Source organism: Acartia tonsa, chromosome 4 (genome assembly GCF_053477335.1).
Source record: "Acartia tonsa isolate MP-2025a chromosome 4, ASM5347733v1, whole genome shotgun sequence".
Taxonomy (NCBI): Eukaryota; Metazoa; Arthropoda; class Copepoda; order Calanoida; family Acartiidae; genus Acartia; species Acartia tonsa.
The window spans coordinates 43,412,093-43,437,153 of record NC_137263.1 but is presented as its reverse complement, the minus strand read 5'-3'; the positions used below and the strand labels follow the sequence as shown (position 1 = coordinate 43,437,153).

At 32.8% G+C, this 25,061-nt stretch overlaps 2 protein-coding genes and 1 long non-coding RNA gene across 8 annotated transcripts in view; 2 read left to right on the top strand and 1 right to left on the bottom strand.

The window, feature by feature from the left end:
* LOC145317328 (uncharacterized) overlaps positions 1-25,061 on the bottom strand; it is a 263,955-nt gene that overhangs the window by 8,187 nt on the left and 230,707 nt on the right. For 3 of the 6 annotated variants that reach the window (XM_080158363.1, XM_080158364.1, XM_080158362.1), the window contains exons 2-3: positions 2,486-2,686; positions 1,472-1,555 (exon numbers count right to left, since the gene is read on the bottom strand). In XM_080158363.1, coding sequence (XP_080014489.1) covers positions 1,472-1,555; positions 2,486-2,674 — 273 coding nt within the window. In that variant the 5' untranslated portion in view covers positions 2,675-2,686. Of the gene's footprint in view, positions 1-1,471; positions 1,556-2,485; positions 2,687-25,061 lie in introns of those variants that run through there. The other 3 variants (XM_080158366.1, XM_080158367.1, XM_080158365.1) reach the window with 2 other exon arrangements.
* LOC145315478 (uncharacterized) lies at positions 16,209-20,708 on the top strand. Its single transcript, XM_080155461.1, has 5 exons — positions 16,209-16,827; positions 17,108-17,198; positions 17,355-18,765; positions 19,784-19,848; positions 20,601-20,708. The coding sequence occupies exons 3-5, from the start codon at positions 18,555-18,557 to the stop codon at positions 20,706-20,708; spliced, it is 384 nt and encodes a 127-aa protein (XP_080011587.1). The 5' UTR covers positions 16,209-16,827; positions 17,108-17,198; positions 17,355-18,554.
* On the top strand, positions 21,577-23,994 carry LOC145318333 (uncharacterized). The gene is made up of 4 exons (XR_013879310.1): positions 21,577-21,647; positions 22,356-22,404; positions 22,922-23,008; positions 23,631-23,994. It is a non-coding gene; the product is annotated as an uncharacterized LOC145318333 (long non-coding RNA).

Here is a 25,061-nt window from a genome sequence, read left to right as displayed (position 1 = left end):
AAGCTTCACTGTAAAGGAGAACAATATCGGTTCAGCGGTTAGCGAGATCCTTTGGGACAGACAAAAAACGCTTACTACTTTATATAATAGGATTTTATTGGTCATTCTTTGTTGTTATGTGTACTTTGTTGTATAATTGGTCATTCTTTGTTGTTATGTGTACTTTGTTGTATAAAAAGTTTGAAGTGCTTTTAACTAGTAAATGCTATCTAAAGTTGTATTTATGACAAAAAAAGTTTTTGCCATATACAGGGTGCGGCACATAAATCCGGAAAAATTCTAATTTTTAAACAAATGAACATAAAATCGTCAATTTTAAAGATTTTATTGAATTTTAAAAACTGAGAGGCAGAATGGGTATATAACTATTAGATTATTCAAAAAAAAATGGCCGCCAACCTCAATCACCGCCTCTACCCGCCTCCTCAACCGCTGGCAGGTCCAGATCAAAATGTACCTGTCCATTCCAAGCTTGCTTAGTTCTCCTTGATAGTGGCAATGAGGGAGGTCTTTGTGGTATGGGCACGTCTATTGGTACATGCTTCAAAGTAGCCCCAGGCCCAAAAGTCCATTGAGTTAAGATTGGGCTGCTGGGAGGCAACATTTCCTTAGGAACGTGAGTAACCGCAGGATCCAAATTCGCCCAACTTTAAAGCTACCCTTAGACACGGAGGCTCTTATTTAGACCACAGTTGAGCTAGAACGACGTTCTATACCAATTTGGAAATGGCATAAAGTTTCAGCTAGGGTTGTCAGCGCAACCCATAGTCTAAAATGAGTTTAAAAGTTCAATATGGGTCCCTGAAGTCAAGAACCGAGAAATTTTCACGAATTTTCACGGTTTTTGACGTTTTTTACATCTCAAAATCTGCCCTGTTTCACTTTGCTGGAGTACTACGGCCAAGCCATTTCAGATAGAGCGCCCTAGTCTTTTCTAGTGTCTTACTTATGTATCTAACAGTATTCCCAGCAAGTTGCATAACTCTACCTCACCTACAGATGAACTGAGGTCAGATTTAGTGGGCCCTAGTTGAGAATCCAGATTAAACCACCGGCGCATTTGGAATCTGCCTTGTTGTACATATGCGCGGCCAGCTCGGTGTACACGTCCATCTGCGTCCAAAGATTTTTTAGTGCTAAAAGGTCATTACCTAAGCTTTTTATAGTGGGGTCAAACGTCCTGATTGGTCAAGTAGTTTTGACGCTATGGCCGTTTTAAAAATGTCCGGATATATGTGCCGCACCCTGTATAACATGCAAAGAAGTTGAAAATAAAAATGAAAAACTGATTTTTTAAGGAAAATCCCTGGTCAAATCTTTTAATTTTAATTAATAACTTTATATTATGCACTACTACGTTATTTAAAATAGAAAAAACTTACAGTTCACTTTTTTTAAAAATGCACTTCGTGAAACTATCCCTCTGGGTAAAAAATAGCTAACGGAAAAATGTATATCATAATTTTATTACCGAAATTTCTTCTGTGTTTAATTTCTTTTTTTCTTCATTTCGCTTTTCTACGGATTTTCTTTTTCTGGAAGAAATTTTGGAAACCTAAAACATGAACAAGCTTGATGTATAAATTGGAATAAGATAACCTTTCTCCACTATAATACTTGCTTACATACAGCCTTATTATCCAACAGGAGGGACTTAAACTGTTAACGAATCTTTGCCATGATGTTTTTTAGAAACTGATTTCTATGACAACGAAGTTTATAAGTGAAGCATGTATATAATTAAGTCCATAAACTGTAAATATATCTAATAATCTAAATACTGTCTCCTGCATTCAATAAATTTTGCAACAAAGGGGACTATACACGAACAAGAGCAAGTGATTTTTAGCACCTTTCAGCAGAGGTGTTGAGTTTTTATATGGTTAATATACTAGTTTTCTGTTTAACATAAATATATGAACTATAAAAAAGTTTTACCATAGTTTTTTAAATGAATACACTTAAGTGTTCAGTTCAATGATTTTAAACGAAACGCAATCAACTGTTTAGTTGATGTTAAAGTGTAAAAAAACACGGCAAAACTACCAAATGCTATAAAATGCACGAAACATTATTCATCTGTTTACATTATTGCAATTTACTACACCTTTTGTTAAATATTTCAATTATAGTAAAAGTTTACTTTTGTGTCAAAGCATTTGATGATTTATAATTTCAACACATAAATTCAATCAAAACCATTGTAGACCTGAACTTTTTTCATTTACTTCGCCTTATTTAACATAATCCAAGTATATGAACCAAAAAAATGCCTTACATCACAGCTGGAGGTGCTTTGCATCTTCTGTTCTCGTTCAGATTCCTTTTTGCATATAATTTTGTTATCACGTATTTATTTATTTTCTGGATAATACGTTGACACTCTACAAGTGTTAATTAATGCTCGTTCGTTTGTCCTTAAGTATCATTTAAGAGCTTTGCTTTCAAGGATGTTGTTTTTCTACTAAGGGCGAAAAATAATAACCTGACTTGAATAGTTATGACAAGTTTTATTTAGAACTTCAGTGAATAGTTCATCGTCATTATTACCAACATTAGAAATACTCTCATCTTGTACATCTACATAAGAAGCAACATAATCACAATTAATATCATTATCTTCCCATATTAGCTCGCTCTCATAGTAAAAAATTCCATCTGGAACTTCATCCATTTTTTATATCCTGAAAACATTTTTTTTTGATTTTGTTAGAAAAAAACATTTAGGTTTTAGAATAATAAGTTTTCAATAAGAAAATTAATTTTAAAAACTTTTAAAAACTGTCCAACTTTATGTTAGTTAAGTTTGAATAAGAGACTGTTTTTAATTAATAGAAAATTAGACTAGTAAATAACAAGGATGACGACATCCATAAAAGCGAAACTCTGAAACGGTAGGATAAACGGATGAACATAAAGTCATGTAAATTTGTTGAAAAACTGCTTAAATACAGGACATTGTTTAACGACATACTTACATTTTTAGGACTTGATTATAGAGATGCTTCACTTATAACATCTTACTTTGTTGTCCAAAGATCGAATGAGTATAGAAAAATCAGATCAATCGGATTAAATTATCACATATAACAATGTTGTTAAAAAACTTAAAAATCAACATGTTAAAAATGGACATACGGACATTCTGATCACGATTTTAGAGTGGCTATTCCTTCTATATAAATTGTACCTAACTACTACAGAAATCCTCATGCTAAGTTTGATATCGATAAGACAATTCTAACATGCCTAAATTATCGAAACAGGCTATCCGTTCCAGACGGACGTACGGACCGACCATAATTATAGAAAAAGGTTCGCTTTTAAAATATATTATATTATAATACTGTTTATCAATAAAACTATTTAATTCAGCACGTCAGTTAGGGTTCTTTTGACTTTCAAACATCCTTCGATTTTAAAATAAATCTTGGCATTGTTTACATTTACCGCGCTCTTCAAATCCACGGTTGCCTAAATTGAAGCCTTAATAATTCAACAATTTTTTTCAGTGATTCAACGTTTCATTTGCTTCATTTTATTTAATAAAAGCTAAACCCCAAGAGGCTTATAAAAGTACTAGAGTAAGGGGAGAGTCGTCCCTTCAGTTAAAATTTTAATTTATAAAAATCAGAATTTTTGGATCATGGAAAGAAAAAGAAGTAGCGGGTTTCGTCGTATTTTCATAGTAGCTTTTGATATATTTATTTTAGATTAGGTTAGGTAAATGTTAATGTTTGCCCGAAGGGTTAGAGCCCCACACAAGGGCTAGAAATATGAGAAAAGCTACTGTAAAAATACGATGGATCCTGCTACTTTGTTTTCTTTCCATGATCCTTATTTTTCAGGGTCAATTCTTCTTGAAAGATTGGAGGAATCTTTTTTGCTTTCATATATGTCCATGAAAAAGCATAACAATTGTTTACTACTCATATCATATCAATTTAAATTAGATTATTGAAAATATCTACTGTTTCGTGGTACTTATTTTATAATTTTGGCAGCATCCTAGTTTAGGAGTGGAGATACCCGGTATCATGAAAATTAAACCCCCCCCCGGGGGTATGCATCTATTTTGACACCCGGTATGCATCAATTTTGACCCGGTATATATTAATTTGGTCACCCAAATTTTTTTTGCTTAAAACAGACAAATGGGTAATGAACAATACATAGTGGGTCAAAATTAAAGCATACAGGGTAAAAAATGAAAGATACGGGGTAAAAAGATAAAGGGTCAAACATATAGCCCCCCCCCCCCCCCCGGTATGCAACAATTTGGACACCCGGTATGTGTCAAAATGGATACCCCCCCCCCCCCCCCTTATAATCCTAGTGTCCATTGAGGTCGTTCCGCGCGCGAATTTCCTCTGGACTGAGATTCATCTTTAAAGGAAGCATGCAAGAAATACCACGCTTTAACTGCTGAAAGACTGCCACAAGTAGACCAAATACCCCAAATTTGAAGCCTTCAGCTTCTATAACAAAAAAGTTCTAGGCATTTTAAAATGACATTTTATGTACAATGGAAATTTTGAAAGAATTGCAATGCTCATGTTGAAAACTTTAAAATTAAACTACGTGGCCTAGAAACAAAATTATAAGCTTATTTTTGTCATAAATTTAGGTTTCCAGTAACTAATTATATTTTTACAATAAAAATACCCATTTTTATAGTCAAAATCATTAAAAAAAATTAAGTTTTACTTGCGTCGTACCGAATGTACTGTAGCCAATCAGAAGGCTGAATCAGCTTAACAACCAATCACAGCTAAGCTTGTATTAGTTTACCCCTTTGTTTCCGCTATGATTTTCGTTTAAAAATGCAATTTAAATCGAATTTTTTTCATAGATTTTGACTATGAAATGTGGTGTTTTTATTGTAAAAATGTAATCAGTTACAGGCAATCTAAGTTTCTGACAAAGATAAGGTTATAATTTTATGTCTAGGCAACGTAATTTAATATTGTTTTTTCTTTTATGAGCATTGGAAATCTTTCAAAAATTCCATTGTACATAAAATGCTATTTTGAAATGCCTAGAACTTTTTTGTTATTGAAGCTGAAGGCTTATAATTTGGGGTATTGGGTCTTCTTGTGGCAGTCTTTCAGCAGTTAAAGCGTGTTATTTCTTGCAGGCTTCCTTTAACCCCAATTCTATTTCAAAGAGGGAAAAGGGTTGAATGATAAGGTGATATTCTATTCATAAGGAGGTATATAGTTAGACAACTGCCACTATCCATATGTTGTTTTGTATTAAACTGACTTTATTGTATAATAAAATTGTTTTCTAATATGTGTGTGGTGTAGAATATGTCATTTTTTTTACCTAACATTGATGAAAGTTTGTAGGTTTGTGCCTTGTTTTATTTCAAAATTGAGACTCCTAGTGGGAGATTTTGTTACTAATATATAGGGCCTGAAATTTGGCCTGGAATAGCTGAGGCTTCATCCTCAATGGAGTTATGAGATGATTAGACTGCTCAATAAAATGGACCATCTCCTTCCCTTGTCATGTGATGGACACAAAAGAGGCAAGCTATTTGCAATAAAGCAAAAAAATTGGGATGACCAAATTGATACATACCGGGTCCAAATTGATGCATACGGGGTGTCCAAATTGATGCATACAGGGTGTCAAAATAGATGCATACCGGGGGGGGGGGGGTAAATGTTTGACCATCTATCTTAATTTTGTTGGTGTCATAGGAAAATGTTATTATAAAACTTTGGGGACTAGTGTAATAAACAGCCAATTGTCCCTCTCTCTCTATTTCTACTGGTGCAATTAATTCTTATATTAAAGTAACAGGATGTCTAACTGTCTTTCTTTTTCTCAGAGAGAGATGAGACAACGGATTGTTTATTACACTTGTCCCCAAAGTTTTTTTTAATAATGTTTATAAGAATTTTGGGGACCTGAGAGAATTTTGTTTGGTTGGTTTATATTAAGTTGAGTTTTCAAAGTTTAAACCACTAATCGTAATCTAAAGAAGGGTTAATTTTGTGAATCATGTACATTAATTTATTTTACATTGTCTTATCCCTTTATATACCTACTTTTTTTCTATGCAAGGATCAGCGGACCAATTTGGTTTCTTTAATTCATTGAAGCTTTGGGTTGGTTTTGAGTATTTTTAAAAGCGAAGCTTTTCTATAATTAGGGTCGGTCCGTCCGTCGGTCCGTCTGTCCATCCGTCCGTCACGGATAGCTTTTTTCGTTAATTTAGACATGTTAGAATTGTCCTATTGATTTCAAATTTTGCATGGTGATTCCTTGAGTAGTTAGGTATGATTTAGAAAGCGTAGCAACTCTATAATCATTACCAAAATGTCCGTACACTCCATTTTAAACATGTTGATTTTTTTTACTTTTTTAAATATCTTTTTCCGTTAATTTAGGCATGTTAGAATTGTCCTATCGATTTCAAATTTTGCATGGTGATTCCTGTAATAGTTAGGTACTAGTTAGAAAGCGTAGCAACTCTATAATCATTACCAGAATGTCCGTACGTCCATTTTAAACATGTTAATTTTTTTACATTTTTAACAACAAATTTGTATGTGACCTAATTATCCGATTGGTCTGATTTTTGGTATACTGATTCCTGGAACAACAAAGTACAATATTATAAGCAAAGCAACTCTATAATCAAGTCCTAAAAATGTAAGTATGTCCATAATCATTATCCTGTATCAAGCAGTTTTTCAACAAATTTACTAACAATTTTGCTTTGACTCTTATACATTCGCATTCTGATTATTCAGTTCTGACATTATACAAGTGTTAATGTCCGTTTGTCCTACCGTTTCAGAGCTTCGCTTTTATGGATGTTGTCATCCTTGTTTTTAATTTTGTTTATCCAATAAAGATAAAAACAATTTCTATAAAAGTACCAAAAGTTTTTGAATACAAAAATAAGGGAGTATGTATTTAAAACTTTGGGCACTAGTATAATTAACAGTTCAATATCCCCTCCCTCCCTGTTTATAATACTGATAACCAGTGGACCTATTGGGTTTTTTATTCAATAAAGATTTTTCTCGTATTCATTCGAATCCGGTGGATATGAACCGGTTCTCATCAATACGAAAAAACTATGTCTAGCATCGTATTATATCCAGTTTTCTACGAATATAGAAATGTACAATCATAAGATTAAAACTAGTTTTAATCTTATAATTGTACATTCTATATCCGCGGAAAGCCATTTATAATACGATACGAGAAATAACTATGAACAGTATTTTCTTAAACTGTTTTTAACCTATTTTTAAAACATATATCAAAAAAATACTATGACACCAGTAGAATTAAACTGCAGAGCCTAAATTTGAATTAAGTCCCCAATAAACTTTTTTGAGGGGATTTAAAAATTAATTTTACTGTTGCTGTGGTCTTTTTTGATCAGAGCAAAAGGTCTTTTTTTATTTGGGTAAAATTCGTAGCTTTTAGAGTGTTTTGCTTCATATATATAGTATTCTGGTATAGAGTAAAATTAGGCCTTTTGATTTCATCTAAATTAATTCATTAAAAACTTAATTCTTTACAATATATCAATGAATTAACTTTATCGTGCTTGTTTTCCATCACTTATTTAAAACACAAAAAAATTGGCTGTAAAGAATTAAATAGTGAAAGATGACAACAAACGTTTACGCAATACAACAAATTTTTTTTTGTCACATATACAAATATGATAAAATATAAGATTATTCAAACTTATCTTTTTAAATATTTTTAAAAAGCATGTATCTTTTATGTGTATAGTTTTCATTCTTTTCATTTTAATTCAATAAAAATTATTTAACTACATTGGAAATAAGTCACTTTGTGAAAACACTCTTTTTTGAATTGTAAAAAACTGAAATGAAACGAGACTTTTAATTGGTTCAGACTTCAGAATAATATGTTTTATTTTAATGTTAAATTTCTTCTATATAAATTATTGTTTTAGAAAAAAATTATTTGCATCGAACAGAGTAGAGTTTTTATTATTGTATTGATATAATCTGAATCACATCAAATTGTTCTGTAAGAAACAATTTAACCCCAAACTAAAAAATGCTTTTGCTTCCATCAAAATGATCACAGCAACATATAAAATTGATTTTTAAATCCCCCCAAAAAAGTTTATTGGGGACTTAATTCAAATTTGGGCTCTGCAGTCTGATTCTACTGGTGTCATAGTATATTTTTGATATATGATAAAAAAAATAGGTTAAAAACAGTTTAATTAACAAATCTTTATATAAAAGTAACATAATCAGTGTATATCTGTCTTTGTGTACCAAAGGATCTTGATAACCGCTGAACCGATATCCTTCTCCTTTACAGTGTAGCTTCTCATAGGTCCTGGGAAGGTTCATAACAAAACATTACATAATAACATAATAAAAAAATACACATATCCTCCCCCCCTCAAAAAAAAGATTTTACTTTATCTTTTTAATTTATAATAAACTAGCGACTTCGCCTCTAAGGGCACTTGAGATGGATGGGGAAATTGACCCTCCCCCCGATTTGAATTTTAGTTTTAAAAAGATGAATTTGGAAAATAAAATGTTTTTTTTTAAGAGTGGTGCGTGGTACCCTTTCACAAAATAGTTGTAAACCTTCCCAGGACCTATGAGAAGCTACACTGTAAATGAGAACTATAACGGTTCAGTGGTTAGCAAGATCCTTCGGTACACCTAGACATACACAAATCCTTACTTTTTATATAAATAAGAAATGATTATCTAAATTCTTTAATTTAAAAAAACAAATTGGTCCACCGGTTATCATGATTTTGTATATCCGTATCATAAACAGGGAGGGAGGGGACATTGGACTGTAAATTAAACTGGTGCCCAAAGTTTTAGATACATACTCCTTTATTTATGTGCTTAAAAAACTTTTATTAGACGAAGCCCAATCTTTCCTACTTTCGATTCCTATGACGTCATAAAAATGAGGGAGATGAGAGGAGAAGTGGGAAAGAAAACCCTTAAAAAGAGGTGGATAATCTCTCATTTTTATGACGTCACAGGAATCAAAAGTAGGACAGATTGGGCTTTGTCCTTTTTATTATATTCTAATTGGTTGGTTAGCAGTAATGAAACACATATAAATTTCAACCAAAAGGGATCATTTTGTTTATTATTATAAGGGATGTACATCAATTTTTGTCTAAACTAACCAACCAATAATTTACATCTACAGAAGATATTATTTTTGTCTATCATCAATGGGTACGTACATCAATTTACTGTCCAAAGTTTTAAATCCCGGACTTTGGACTCTAAATTATACTGGTACCCAAAATTATATAACAACAAAAAACTTTGAGTACTCTTAAATTATTAATGGTTATCCAAATTTTTCACCCAATAATTTTCATTTACACAAGGGGTAATTTTGTCTTTCATCAATGGGTACGAACTAGGGTTGGGCCGGATATCCGGTGTGGCCGGATATCCGGCAATATACTTGGCAGCTGCCAGCCGCAAACCGAAGGTTGGCAGGTAAATGGCAACGGATTTTATGAAATTGTAATAAGTCATGAAGATATATAAAAAAGCTTATTAAAATTTGAAATCTTCAAGTAAAAAATTGCGGTCACAGAAACCGTTTAAAGATTTCTGGAGACCTGGAGGTTCAGAACTTGCAGGATTATACCTGGAACCTGAAATCGACTTGAACATCTATTGAGGATGTACGACTATAGGATATTTTAGTATTAGATAACATGAAATGCTTTGTTTAAGTAAAAAAATATTTTTACTTTTTACCTAAATGACCTTACCAGATTTGCTGGCATCCTGTGCCCGCCAGGAAGGAGGTATTAAAAATTTTCAACTCTTAGTTAAGTTTCATACCCACATTTCGAAAGTCACTCAGTTGTAGCCCTCTACCTTTTATACAGGGGGGGGGGGGGCAGGCATTTAACGCCACCTCCCCGCCCATCCTCCAACCGTTAGGGGTTGATATTACATATTGAGGGTAGTAATAGTTAATTAGATTTATTTGCTATGGAGATTTAATAGTTACTTAATTTTTAAGTTTTTACCTTAATTTTATCCTATTATATAAAGTAGTAAGCTTTTTTTTGTCTGTAGCGAAGGATCTCGCTAACTGATGAACCGATATGGTTCAATATGGTTCTCCTTTTTAGGTCCCAGGGTGGTTTTAGTCCGTTTAATTTTTATAAAAAAGTCATGGTAAGGTTTTAAGTTATTTTTCTGCACTTTCATGTCCTTTCTAATATCCCTAGATACTAGGGACGCAGCCGCTAGTATAATATAAAACACCAGTTTATGAAGAATTTTTTTTGCGGGTATAGTCCCTTTCGTGGCAACGCCCCTTAAGGAGCGATTATTCGTATTTTCACAGTTGCTTTCCTCCTATTTCTAGTCCCTCGCAGGGGACTCTAACCTTGCGGGGCCAATTGCCTAGCCCTGCGGGGCAATCACCTAACCAAATATAACCTAACCTAATCTAAAATAACCTATTAAAAGCAATTTTAAAAATACAACGAATCGCCCCTTAAGGTGCGTTGCTACGAAAGGGACTATATCCTTTTTTGATACTTTAATATGAAGTAATTTGGCCGGTTATCCGGCCGGATATCCGGTAATTTGGCCGGATACTGGATATCCGGCATTTGAAATCAGCCGGATATCCGGTATCCGGCCAAAAAACTATCCGGCCCAACCCTAGTACGAACATCAATTTAACGGCCATTGTCTTATCCCTTTAGATCCATTAGTAAATCTTTATCATATACACACATACATAGACACACACACACACGCACACTCACACACACACACACAAACACACACACACACAAACAATCTTTATCAAATATCTTTATTGGATAAACAAAATTAAAAACAAGGATGACAACATCCATAAGTAGCGAAGCACAAAAATCTTTTTTTTGACGGGTGGTGATGTAAAAAATCAGGATAGGGAGGGGGGGATACCGGGTATGTCCACTCCTAAACTAGGATTATCCCTTTCTTTTTTTTACAAGTTTAAATACAATTCTTTTAACTTTTTTATAGGAAACTTTTATATATTTCTTTAAAATCCAGTATTTAGAGTAAGTCCTGTATGAGACTAGGTGTAAAGATATCAGTTATAAAACTTTGGGTACCAGGTGTAGTTTACAGTGAAATGTTTACTAATGGTTTTAAAACTTTGGGTACCAAGTGTAATATACAGTCCAATGTTTACAAATTGTTATAATACTTTGGGTTCCCAATGTAATTTAAAGTTCAATGTTTACTAATGGTTATAAAACTTTGGGTACCAAATATAACTTACAGTCCAATGGTTACTAATGGTTATAAAAGTTTGGGTACCAATTAGTCCTGTTAATATAATTAGCCTTATTCATTACAGGTTTATTAATTGAGAGAAAATTGTCTGTAATATGATGCATTTCAGTATGGCTGAGAACCGATTATAATCTAGCGGATATTTATCGGTTGCGAAGCCATTTTTAACGTTAACTTTTCTTGCGAAAAAAAAAACAACTTAAAATAAAGATAGGAGTCTGAAAATTTTTGTGTAGATTCCTTAAACAAATTAAAATCGCCGCTCTTTTATGCTTCGTGCTCGATTTTTAACTTTAAAACCCTTTAATTATGCGATGTTTGTCCGTAGGTTATTTACGTTTAAATTTCGTATCAATTAAATTTCAACAAAATTAACGTTAACTTTTTTTGCAAAAAAAACAATTAAAATAAAGATAGGAGTCTGAAAATTTTTGTGTAGATTCCTCAAACAAATGAAAATCGCCGCTATGTTATGCTTTGTGCTCGATTTTTAACTTTAAAATCCTTTAATTATGCGATGTTTGTCCGTAGGTACTAAATGACACTAAAAATATCTCCTCAAATCACGATCCCCCTTTGAATGGCCCTAACTCGGTAGTTTTTCATCGTAAATCAATGAAATTTTAAACATAGTTAGTTTAAGTAGTTTCTAGTACACACAAAAATTTTTATTAATATCGAAGCAATACGAAAAAAGTTATCGCTTTCGTAAAAAAGGCACTAAAAACGATAAGAAAACAGCATTATAAACTCTCTCAAAACTGGTTTTTATCTGTACCTATTAAATTAGCTTAAAAATAGCATTAAATTTGACGATTTTAACGTTAAAACAACGTTGAAAACAGCAAAAAAGGCCGTTATTCTATAGCCATTACATTACTTTAAAAGTATAGTCAAAAAAATGTTAAAAATCACGTTTTTTTATTCACCTATTGGTCTGTATTAATTCTCTATCTAGGGACTTACATCTATTGGGAGTAAAATCAAGAAAAAGTTAAAATATTTGTTTAGTTTAAAAATTCACACATAGATGTCTCCAAGTTTTAAGGAAACTTAGACTTGCCAAATTACAATATGACCATACAGGCATTAAAAACACATAACAAACACTTATAAACAAAGGCCAAACTATTTTATCCTATACTTTTATCATTTTAATCATCTTTTATATGTGATCAGAGCCTTCTGCTACTTCTATCTAGTCCTTAACAAGGTATTAACCACTCCTAACCAACCCTTTCCCCTCTTTGAAATAGAATTGGGGTCAAAGATGATTATTAGTCTAGAGGAAATTCGCGCGAGGAATGACCTCAATAGACTTGACCCCCCCCCCCTGTATGTGTCGGTTTTGACATTCTGTATATGTCTAAACGGACACCCCCCTATATATTGATTACCCCGTCCCGGATTTGAAAAATTTTGTTAAAATTTTTGCCCCCAGCCAAAATATGGTTGATTTATGCATAAAAATGACCCATGCAAAATATTTTTTCTGTAATGCAAAAATTGCGACGGTACAAGCACTGCAAAGTTTTTAAAATCTGCAAAAAACCCTGTTTTTATGGCATTTTTGGGGCTTTTGTACCATCCCAATTTTAAAGATTTTTACAAAATTTCAATTCACGTGTGTTGATATATACCTGAAATTTACCAAAAAAAATGGGGGCAGTCTCAATTATAATATATGAAGGTGTAGCAAGTAATCTTCCAAATACAAAATTGTCAAATTGCATACATATATAATAGGATTGGGCCGGATACTTTTTTGGACGGATACTAGATAACTGGCTGATTTATAATGCCGGATATCCGGCAAATATATGTTATTTGGCCGGATATCCAGTTATTCGACCGCATATCCGGTTATTTGGCCGGATATCCGGTTATTCGGCCAGATATCCGGTCATTCGGCTGATGTTCTTTTATTCGGCCAGATATCCAGTAATTTGCCATATAACGATTATCTGTCATTAGAAATCAACCGGATATCCGGTATCCAGCCAAAAAAGTATCGGCCCAACCCTATTATATATGTATGCAATTGTTTCTTCTTTACAGTAAAGTTACTGATAGATCCAGGGAATGTTTCAGTTATTACCACTTATTTTAGTTTATCTCTGTTAATTTTGGAAAAAGATGTCTTAGCTTAAAAAAGATGTTCGGTGCTTTCCCTCAAAGTGTCTTTTGATCACTGACAACCCCTCCCTCCTTATATTAACTTGCAAGGGTCCCTGGTACCAAATATAAACTATCCTAACCTGACCTTATATAATTAAGAAACAAACTAGAAAGTATCCCTTCCTTTTTTCAAGGTCGGGAGATGGGGGGGGGGGGGTTGTATGTGCTCGACTTGGCACTTGGGAAACTGGCAATAATTTGCATTAAACTTACGTCTTAATATATCAAAAACTAAAGCTATAAAGCAGAAGTACCGATTGCAGAGTTGCTACACTTTCTAAACCCTTATTGTTACAGGAATCATCAACCAAAGTTTTCAATCAAAAAATTTCAACTTGCTTAGATTAAATAAATGAGCTAACCTTTACGGAGTTCGTTCAGACTCATATTATAGAAAAGATTTGCATTTAATAAGTATCAGAAATAGGTTGGATAAAATAGGTTGTTTAATACACTAGTCCCAAAAGTTTGAAAATAACCTTTTCTTATTCGTTGACTTAATAACTTTGGGGACTTTCGATAAATTTTGATGGATTGGTTTATTAATTTGAGTGTTCAATCGTTTCTACCACTAATTTTAATCTACAGAAGGGTTAATTTTGTGTATTATTAATGGGGATGTACATCAATTCATTAGCCATAGTCTTATCCCTTAGATCCTTCAGTAACATGTTATTTCTTGTTATGTAATAAAAATGAGTGTTCTGGTTATTATATTATTAGACTTTGGGTACAGGAATCTAGAGGGATAAGACAATGGCTGATAAATTTATTTGTATATCCCATGATGATACACAAACTGACCCTTTTTTGTTGATTACATAGTGGTTGAAACGTTTGATCACTAAACCTAATGAACCAACCAATTAAAATTCAATAAAAGTCTCCAAAGTTGTTGAGCCAAGAAATAAAAAAAAATGTTATTATAAACCTTCCGGGACTAGTGTATTAAACAGCTTTATGTCCACTCCCTCCCTAGTTATTATTAGACATGTGATACACTCTTGTATAGTTCAGGGAGGGATGGGACCTTGAGCTGTTTATTAAATTAGTCCCCAAAGTGTTATAACGGTGTTCTTATATTTGGGTTAAAACATTGGGGAAATTCAGTAAATTTTATTTGGTTGATTTATTAAGTTAAGTGTTTAAAAGTTTCAACTTCTAGTCTTAATCTACAGAAGGGATAATTTTTTGTATCATTATTGGGGATGTACATCAATTTATTAGACATTGTCTTATCCCTTTAGATTCTTGAATAACATGTTATTTCTTGTTATGAAATAAAAATATAAGTGTTCCAGTTATTATTAGACTTTGGGTACAGGGATCTAGATAGAGAAGACAATGGTTGATAAATGGACGTTTATACCCCATGATTATACACAAACTTACCCTTTCTGTTGATTACAATAGGTGGTTGGAACGTCTTATTAAACCAATTAAAATTTCAAACAATCAAAAAGTTGTTGAGCAAACAAATGAAAAAGTTTTTAAAACTTCGGGGACTAGTGTAATCAACAGCCCATTGTGCTCTGCCTCCCTAGTTATTATTAGACTTTTGGTACACTCTGGTATAATTCAGAGAGGGAGGGGAAATTGGACTGTTTATTTCACTTGTCCCCAAAGTTTTATAATTGTTTTTCTAATTCATTAGGTTAACAACTTTTAAGAATTTTATTGAATTTTAATTGGTTGGTTTATTAAGTTAAGTGTATAAACGTTTCAACCGCTAAGTTTAATCTACAGAAGGGATAGTTTTGTGTATCAAACAAATTTCATACTTATATAATAGAGGTAGGCCGGATAATTTTTTAGCCGGATGATTTATAATGCAACATATTTGGTATACGGCAAATTACCGGATATCCGGCCGAATAACCAGATATCCGGCCAAATTACCAGATATTTGCTATATATCTGGCCAGATGTCGGATATCCGGCATTATAAATCAGCCAGATATCCAATATCAGTCCAAAAAGTATCCGGCCCAACCCTATTATATATGTATGCAATTTGACAATTTTGTATTTGGAAGATTACTTGCTACACCTTCATATGTTATAATTGAGACTGCCCCCATTTTTTTTGGTAAATTTTAGGTATATATCAACACACGTGAATTGAAATTTTGTAAAAATCTTTAAAATTGGGATGGTACAAAAGCCCCAAAAATGCCATAAAAACAAGGTTTTTTGCAGATTTTAAAAACTTTGCAGTGCTTGTACCGTCGCAATTTTTGCATTACAGAAAAAATATTTTGCATGGGTCATTTTTATGCATAAATCAACCATATTTTGGCTGGGGGCAAAAATTTTAACAAAATTTTTAAAATCCGGGACGGGGTAATATTGATATGTAGGGGGGTGTCCATTTTGACATTTACCGGGGGTCAAAAATGACGCATAGGGGGGGTATCCATTTTGATACACACCGGGTGTCAAAATAGATGCATACCCCTGGGGGGGGGTTTAATTTTCATGATACCGGGTATGTCCACTCCTAAACTAGGATTATCCCTATAATTTTATCTAAGACAAATATAAGGTTTTGAAGGAAAAATAATTACAAATTGCGTTCATTTGCGAATATGATTATTTAAATTTGGCAACCTTGAAATTGTTCACAGCTGATTACAACAATAAACAAAGGAGAAACGGCGGGAATTTTTATGATGACGAAACGACCTTTCGGAGAACTTTGCTAAAAGTGTTTAATTCATTTTAAATGAATTTAGCCTTAATTTATTTTAAATAGCAAGGTTTAAATCTAAATGTAAACATTTAGGAGGAAACGAGATTTTCTCGGCTTCTATTAATCAATGACAGCTGTTTTTTTGTGAGGATTCTCCAAACGATTGAGTATGCAGTACATATAAGTTACTTTGTCCGTCTATCGGCTGACTTTTTATTAGTGATGATTTTCTGGCCTATAAACTTCCTTGGTTTGAATCATGTCTGTAATACGTAAGATAGCAGGTGTAGTCATTAACTGAATTAATTTTAATTTTTTTAGTAATATCCGATTTTTTCGTGATATTGGGGGTCTACCTTTCGTTGTAAAAAATGAGATTATGTGATTTATTTTTAGTAATATGAACCTATAAAAACTCAAACATTCTATATTACAGATGAATCTTTTGACTTTGAAGTTTTAAATTTTGTTTTTAATAAAACAATGGCTGAAGAAGAATTGTTGGTCAATGCTATTCCTAAGCTTCATGATAATGGAGGAAATGAAGTCTTGAAGATGAACCCATGCAAGATCAGGAAGCTAACTAAAAATTTATTCCTTCATATTATATGTAGGTTTGGGAAACAAAAAGTAATTGTTGTTTTTCAGCGTTAGTATAAGTTATGTAACTTGATTGGTATTAACAATTTTAACGCCTCTAGTCTAATGCGGCGTGTTCCTGACTCGAACATGTTACCAAGAAAACACTATCACCAATGCTTATGCCGAGGGTTCATATCCTTTATATGAAATAGAGTAGGGGGAGGGGGGTTTATTTTAGGCTTTGTGGAAAAGCCCTATTTTTTAGCACCTTGCAGCTTTACTTGAATTTTGCTTCTTTTTTCATTTTAATTTTTTTCTCATGTTTTAGGCTTTGAGTTGCCTGTCTTAGGAGAAGAAACATATTTGTTGGAACCTGACTTAATGTTCCGAGTCTAGAGCAGATAAATTCAAAAGTTCAGGTAACTACTTATTTTTGTGTCCAAGAAAATAGAATTCGTTCGTTCTACCGTTTGATTTAAATGCTGTGCTATATATATTGGATGTTGTCATCCTTGTTTTCAAAAATCTTTTTATTCACGTTTATTACATATAATAGAAATTGTTGATTTTTTTAGGATTGCTGGGATTCAAGTAACGGTCTTCGAAGAAGACATAAGAAAATATTTATTACTAAAGCATGCCACGCAGCAGAGTTAAGTCTCAATGTTTTAAGAAAATGTTCAAACTATTTTAACAAGAACAAGTGTCTTCCAAGCTGTACAAAAATATGCCAAGAAGAATTCCGCGGTTTTTTAAGCTTCTGAGAATCTACAAAAGAGAAGCGTGGATATTTCTGATAATACTATGTAATCTTTAATTGTAATGTTACCTCTATTAACAAGGATGATTACGTCAATTATTGGCGGAGCTAATTAAAATCAAAAGCTAAACAAAATGATATTTATTGAAGTAATAAGAAATACCTAGAGAGAGAGTAAATATTTAATTTTAATGGCAATGAGTACAACAGTATTGTTCTGTTTTGTAATTAATTTTTCATTTTATATGTAAATATTTCGAATTATTTTAATATTGTAATGCATGAATTTATTCTTACCACAAATGTTTAATTATACCTAATAGGTAATAAATTTTATATTACCTAATGTTATGTTTATTTTCTGAATATAATGTTTTTTGACATCTGGTGTGATTAGATGTCTGATAATTGTATAATTAAAATATGATTGTGCTAGAAGATTAAAAAGTTAAAATTTAGAAATTCTACTTAATAATCTAAACAATGTGTGCAATGCTGAAAATTTTTTTTATATGCAATGAATAAGCATAAAGAAATTTTGGTTTTACTTAATCATGTTTTTTTGCCATTTTGTAAAAAGTTAAAAGGCATATAGTTATCACAACGTCTTATATTTTAGGTAAGCCAAAAAGTAAAGATTATTTTTTCGATTGTATGCATGAATATTATTTACTTGAAAGCTGTCCTTGATAATGTTTTCAGTTTAAAAATAGTCTACAGCAATGGATACAGAATATACGTGGATATTATGATAGGGGAAAAATTGTTAATTTGGCCAGTTCATTCATCTAGTAGAAGGGTGTGGATCAGGGGTATTGTTATTTTAGCCTGCTGAAAACTTGTGTAACATCCAAGTAATAATATATTCAATTCTACAACTTACATTCTTAAATTGTTAAAGTGACCAGATAAAGGTAAAATTCATGGATTTTAGACTTTTAAACATCATTTGATTAACTGTCGACTTATCTTTCGATCTTAGAATATAGCATTATTTGCATTTGAAATAATCAAAATGGACCAAGGCAAATCTTATATTCTAGCAACCAGCTCTGGAGAGGAAAAAGCCACTGATGACACTGGTGAAAACGGTAATTCAGGCCACGACTTGTCTATCTTCGACATTCCTGCTGTAACTAATAATGCTGCAAATCCAACGGTGGAGCAGGGGTCACAGAAACTGCCACCGTTTCAGGAAATCTTGATGAGCCCAACCGAATACGAAGGCATTCACGAATTGACAAGATGTGTATGATTATATTTTTTCAGTATAGCTAAGAAAAAGATTAATATCCGCTGGATAAGAACCGGTTGTCGGCCATACTTAAAAAGCATGTATAGCATCGTATTACCGACAAATTCCCGCGAATATTAAAGGTGGAGCTAACTAAACAAAAGGATTTAGTATAATAACTTAAAATTCGTATTGCTGTAATTAAGATTTTGGATTTAAGACAGTCAATTTTTAAAAAATCGAATCGCTAATTACTAAAGATTTTAAAACAATAAGTAGTTTTAAATGAATCTGTTGGAATTATTCGGCCTGTTACTGTTTTAATTAAAGATATGTGTGACTCGTTAGAAAATGTTTCATAAAGTTAACATTTTGAAATCTAATTAAAAGAGGACTATCCACGAACAAGAGCAAGTGATTCTAAGCATCTTCCAGCATTGACCCGTAGTATTTTTTTAGTAAATATACTAGGTTTATGTTTAATATTTGCTTTATCGACTAAAAAGTTAGGTTTCACCATTGTTTTATATGAAAAAAAACTTTGAAATGATAATCATTGGTGCAATATCATCGAATGTTTTGATGAATTCAAACTGTAGTGTAAAAGCTTTGACACAAAATAAAATATTGTGATTAAAAATGTATAGTTAGAAAAAGGATTGGTATCTTGTATTTAATGTACTTTTGCAATTTACTACATTTGATGCTTTTCTGCAGTGTTATTTAATTTGTCCTTTGAACTCAACAAAGCATTTAATGATATTGCTTTAAAAAATTGCTTTTCATTTCAAAGTTTTTTTCAAAGAAAGTGAAACCTAACTGTTTTAGTCGATAAAGCAAATATTAAACATAAAACTAGTATATTCACTAAAAAAAATACTATGGGTCAATGCTGGATGATGCTTAGAATCACTTGCTCTGGTTCGTGGATAGTTCTCTTTCTTGTACGTCTCTAGCTTTTCCTTTTCTTTGATAAAATTTTTCTTGAGTCAAATTCATTGATGATACAGCTGCAGTGGATTGTTTGGATACTGATGATACCAGCAGTCAAATATCCGCTACCAGATCAATTAAGGTGATGTATGATCTGATCGCTACACAATTATATAATTACAAGTGCCCATGACTAGTAAAAAAAATACGACATTTCAATTCGGCTGAACTAAAACTCATTGAAATTAAGATCGTTAAAAAGGATGGATCATGGAAAGAAAACGAAGTTGCGGGTTTCGTCGTATTTTCACAGTAGCTTTTCTCCTATCTTTAGCCTCTGCGGAGGGCTCTGGCCCTGCCTGCTATATTTTCTAACCGTGCGGGCCTTATTTTATAACCCTGCGGCGCAATCATTAACATTTACCTAACCTAACCTAAAATAAACTTTCAAAAGCTACTGTGAAAATACGATGAAATCCGCAACTTCGTTTTCTTTCCATGACCGAAATGGATTAAATCTTTGTTTCAAATTTGATCAGTCGCAATATTGGCGGCTGAATTTGAATATTTCCTCCGTCTAGAATTGTACAATCTACAGAGGATGGGATACAACAGATATCTTATTAAGGTGTATCCCTAAACGAAATCCTGCCCATCAAGGGCCCTTTGACAACCAACCCTTTAGTCCTTATTGCCTGTTTGTGGCCCCCTCTTTTTAAAATAGCCCCTTGATGCCTCTATAGGCGTAGGCGATAGTAATCTAAAGGTGACATCGTTTAGGAATTGATTTGAAATTGAGATTTCTAAGTTCAAAAATTTTGAGAATTTTAAAATTTTATTCTACGTGACCTCCCGTTTACTACTTATTCTTCTTGCATTGAAGTTTTCCTTTAGGTTGATACTAATAAAGAGGTGTATTTCTACAATAACAAAGATGATTTGGCTGTTGTACCACCTGTTATAATTGACCCGGAACAAGGTAGGCATGATACAAAGAATTAAAATATCGTGTTCATTTGTAATTGTAGTGAATTTATCTCACTTTGTCGGTCTGTTTCCTACCTATATGATAGACTTATGAACATTCTTTAGTGAAGCAGCAGCTTATAGTGTGTCCAAAATAAAGTGCACAAATGTGTCAACTTTTTTGCCAAAATATGCCGAATGACGTCATATTCCCTTCTAAAATGACTTTAATCGGGATAGTTTGGCCATACGTTGTAACATTTGCCCATTTTTATTTGAGACACTGTAAGCGACGTTTTTTAGCATATTCCTCTCGTCCATCGTCAGTCTGCTAGTCCATTTAAATGTTTTTGAGATTTTTATGAAAAATAAGATCTATGCATGTTATTGAGGTTATCATCCTTGTTTCATCGTTTGTTACTTTGACACAACCCAATCTTTCCAGATTTTGTATAATTTTTGAGGAACACGCCTCCAGTGACGTCATATTTTTCTTTCCCGAAAAATGGAAGGGGGGAAGAAAATCTCTTCAAAAGAGATGGGGAAAACCCCCTTTTCTCCCATCTCTTTTTTTCTTCCCCCCTTCCCTTTTTCGGCAAAGAAAAATATGACGTCACTGGAGTCGTGTTCCTCAAAAAATTATACAAAATCTGGAAAGATTGGGTTGTGTCGTTACTTTTACTAAAACCGATTTTTGGACCACTAATAACCCCCCTTCCCGACTACATCTTTAATTTTGATAAAAAAAACACGTGTTTAGTCCTTGATCTCATCCTAAAGAATACTATCCCCCGGCCTTTTAGGGCTCTTATATCCTCTACTAACCTAACCTAAAAAGAATTATTTGAATAATTCGTTTGTGGTTCCTGTAGAAGGAACATTATCAAAATATTTTTATTTTTTTCTCTAGACGAAGACATCTCTAAGTCACTGCATACTCTTTCTGTTCATAATGTTGAAACATCACAATACGAGGTATGTTAATCCATATATTTATAAAAGCAACAGGCTGTCTGTTGTATGTCTGTCTTTAGCTTAAGATCGTAATAAGGATAACCGTTAGAGAGAATAATTCTCATTTGCAGTCTAGCTTCTTAAAAAAACCGAGAGAAAAACTATAAAATAAAAAAAATAACCTTCACTTTCGAACTTTGAAAAACAGTAATTAAAAGTGGAGGGTCGACTTCTCCCCCCCCCCCCCCCCCGGCCTTTTATGTATCAATATAAGCCGTTAATATCCTATTATATAAAGTAGTAACCTTTTTCTTGTCTGTAGCGAAGGATATCACTAACCGCTGAACAGATATGATTCTCCTTAACAGTGAAGCTTTTTATAGGTCCTGAGGTGGTTCTAGGCTATTTTATTTTTATAAATAAGTGTATCTGGGTATGTTTTTAGGCTATTTTTCTGCCCTTCATATTCTTTCAAATATAGAGGGATGCAGCCGCTAGTAGTAGGTACATAAAGAGGACAAATTATGTAAATCAGAAAAAAATCTCAAAAATAAGGATGTATTTTTTATTTGTGTAGTTTTGACTTAATAAAAACGTTTAATATCAATTTTAAATTGTACATCGCATTAAAATCGAATTATAAAGATACAGAGGTGTTTTTTTTGTTTAAAGAATCGACTATATAGTAGGTACCAACTACCCATCCCGACTCTCTAATTTTATATCTAGGATTATATCAAGTATGGAGATTATGGACATGCCTCTAGTATGACACCAGGAATAAATTTAATATATTATAATGATGAAATAAGATTATTAAAATTGTTACATCTTTGTATCAAATAAATTACTAGTTGCTACACTGCTAGCTTCTAGAGGAAGTTGGCATGGGAAATAGCCTAAACCCAAACTAAGACAGTTACTAAGCATTTGGTTCAGCTCTTTAGATTCAGACAAAAAAACTTTGTTATTTGATATTACAGGACTATTTGATTCACCCCAAGCCTGTAGGTGAGGGTGGTTGGTGTCCGTAATAGCCTAAAACCACCCAAAGATATTTATAGCAATCAGAGATAGTTATTTTCTCAGATCTTATTATAGGATTAAGGTTTTTTCGTCTATTATTTCGGTGACTACGAAACCGATCGAGTTCTCCGGTTTAGGGAATTTTTAGGTCTCAGGATGGTTTTAGGTTATTTATTTTTTCTTCCCTACCCCTTTGTATACAGAACCACCTAAGGACATAGCCGCAAGGAGACGTTTCAAAAATACATTTAATTTATGTAACTATGAAGATATGACTCCATTAAGACCCGGGGTAGCTGCACCCATGAAAGGAGATTCCACACCCGGCTACATTGGATGCACTCCGGGCCACTCGGGTACATTTTTAAATAGATTTAAGCTAGATTTTATTATACGTTGCAAATTTTCTGTAGATTATGAAGATTTTGCATGATTTATTCTTATAATAAAGTAACAGGATGTTTTCTGTTTGTCTGTTTGTACCGAAGTTTCTTGCTAACCGATGAATTTATGGTTTTTCATAACTTCTCATAGTTCCTGGTAACTATTTTAGTGGAGTGTACCATAACCCTTACAAGAGATATCGCCCATAATAAAAAAAATCCCCAAAAAAAGGGGTTATCGAATTCAACTCCCCACTCCTTAAATGCCCCTAGAGGACTCTAGGTACGTAGCCGCTAGACAAAGTGTCTCAAAAATCAGCCATATGAAATATCATAAAAATGAGGGAGATGAAAGAAGACGTGGGAAATAAAACCCTTTTAAAAGTATGGATAATCTCTCATTTTTATTACGTCACTTGACTGAATTTTGAGACACTTTAAGTTACATTTAATTCAGGTATGAAATAAAAAAAAATCCTTTCCATTGAACATTTTACGTAAATCTTACAAAAATGAACCAGCAGGAAGTAATCTGATCTCAGTATCTTTAAACTAACAATTCCACACTTTTTATAAAAAAAAAGTTGTATTAAAGGGATGACTTCGTATGACATGACACCTGGCACCTCCTGCGGAATGACTCGTGCTGATCCATCACCATTTCCAGATCACAGGAATCAACATTTTAAAAGATATTTATTCTTAGAGTAGGGCTGCTACACTTTAAAGAGGGTATGTCCAACACTTCGTTTTAAAGAGACACTTGAGAGAAGAAGCTTCGCTGTATAGGAGAACTGTATCGGTTCATACAAACATACATCCTGTTATTTTTATACAAGGATAGAAGATCTTTTTGAAATGCGACTTTATTAACTGTTAAAAAAATTAAAAACTGAATTATTGTCTCATGTTCAAATTGAAATAGCTTTTCATAGCGCCTATAAAAAAAGACGTCATATTGGCCTGCCATTGGTATTTTAGTCTGAGTATTGGCCTATCATTGGTCATTATTGTACGGAGTCATTTTTTATAGGCACTACAAACAGCTTTAATTTTAACTGATTTTTACTAGTAAGTTACACGTTGACATCCGCAAAGTGTTTGATATGCTTTCTAGCTATTTAAATTTTTGAATGACAATAATATATTAAATAAGATGCAATTTGGTTTCAGATCAGGGGTAAGCACCACGCACGCCATTCTTAACATGGTCAATATGATCACGGACTCCCTGGCATCGGGTGGAATGGCCTTGGCTGTTCTGCTCGATGTCAGGAAGTGTTTTGATCTTATTGACCGTGACATTTTATTGGTAAAACTAGAAAATTATGGAGTGCGTGGTGTTGCACTTGACTGGTTCAGGGATTATTTTACAAATAGGAAACAACGTGTCCATGTTAATGGGTTTGTGTCAGAATTCTTATGTGATATAGATTTAGGGGTGTTACAAGGGTCAATTTTAGGAATAATACTTTTTTTATGCTTCATAAATGATATTTTTTATTGTAGCAATGAAATAAATTGTAACCTTTTTTGTGATGATAATGGTTGTCTTATTAAAGCAAGAACCTTTAACGAGTTAATAGCTAAATGTACAACTGAACTGCCTAAATTAATTTCTTGGTATTGTGCAAATCGGTTACTAATTCATCCACAAAAAACTAAGGGTATCTTATACACCTCCCCCAGAAGTAGAATAAACCTAGACCTAATCAATAAAAGAATTAATTTCCCTGTTGCTTTAGATATGAACAATTATGATGAAAATTTGCCCGAAAACATTACTCCTCTAGACATGATCCCCAATCAAAAGGAAGATTCAACAAAATTATTAGGTCTAATGCTTGATAATAAGTTAAATTGGAAACCTCATTTTAAAAAAATGTATGCAAAAGTTGCAAAAGCTGTCTATTCTTTAGCTCAAATGAAAAATATTTTGGATAAGGCTCATTTAAAGTTGTTATATAATTCATATGTAAAAAGTAACTTACAATATGGCAGCTGTTTCTTTTTTATGGCAAGTGCA

Excerpts from the sequence above, each read along its gene's own strand:
- LOC145315478 (XM_080155461.1), top strand. The coding sequence starts at position 18,555 with ATGGACCAAGGCAAATCTTATATTCTAGCAACCAGCTCTGGAGAGGAA. Across the intron at positions 18,766-19,783 it reads GAGCCCAACCGAATACGAAG|CTGCAGTGGATTGTTTGGAT; the intron begins GCATTCACGAAT and ends TTGATGATACAG. Across the intron at positions 19,849-20,600 it reads CCGCTACCAGATCAATTAAG|GTTGATACTAATAAAGAGGT; the intron begins GTGATGTATGAT and ends GTTTTCCTTTAG.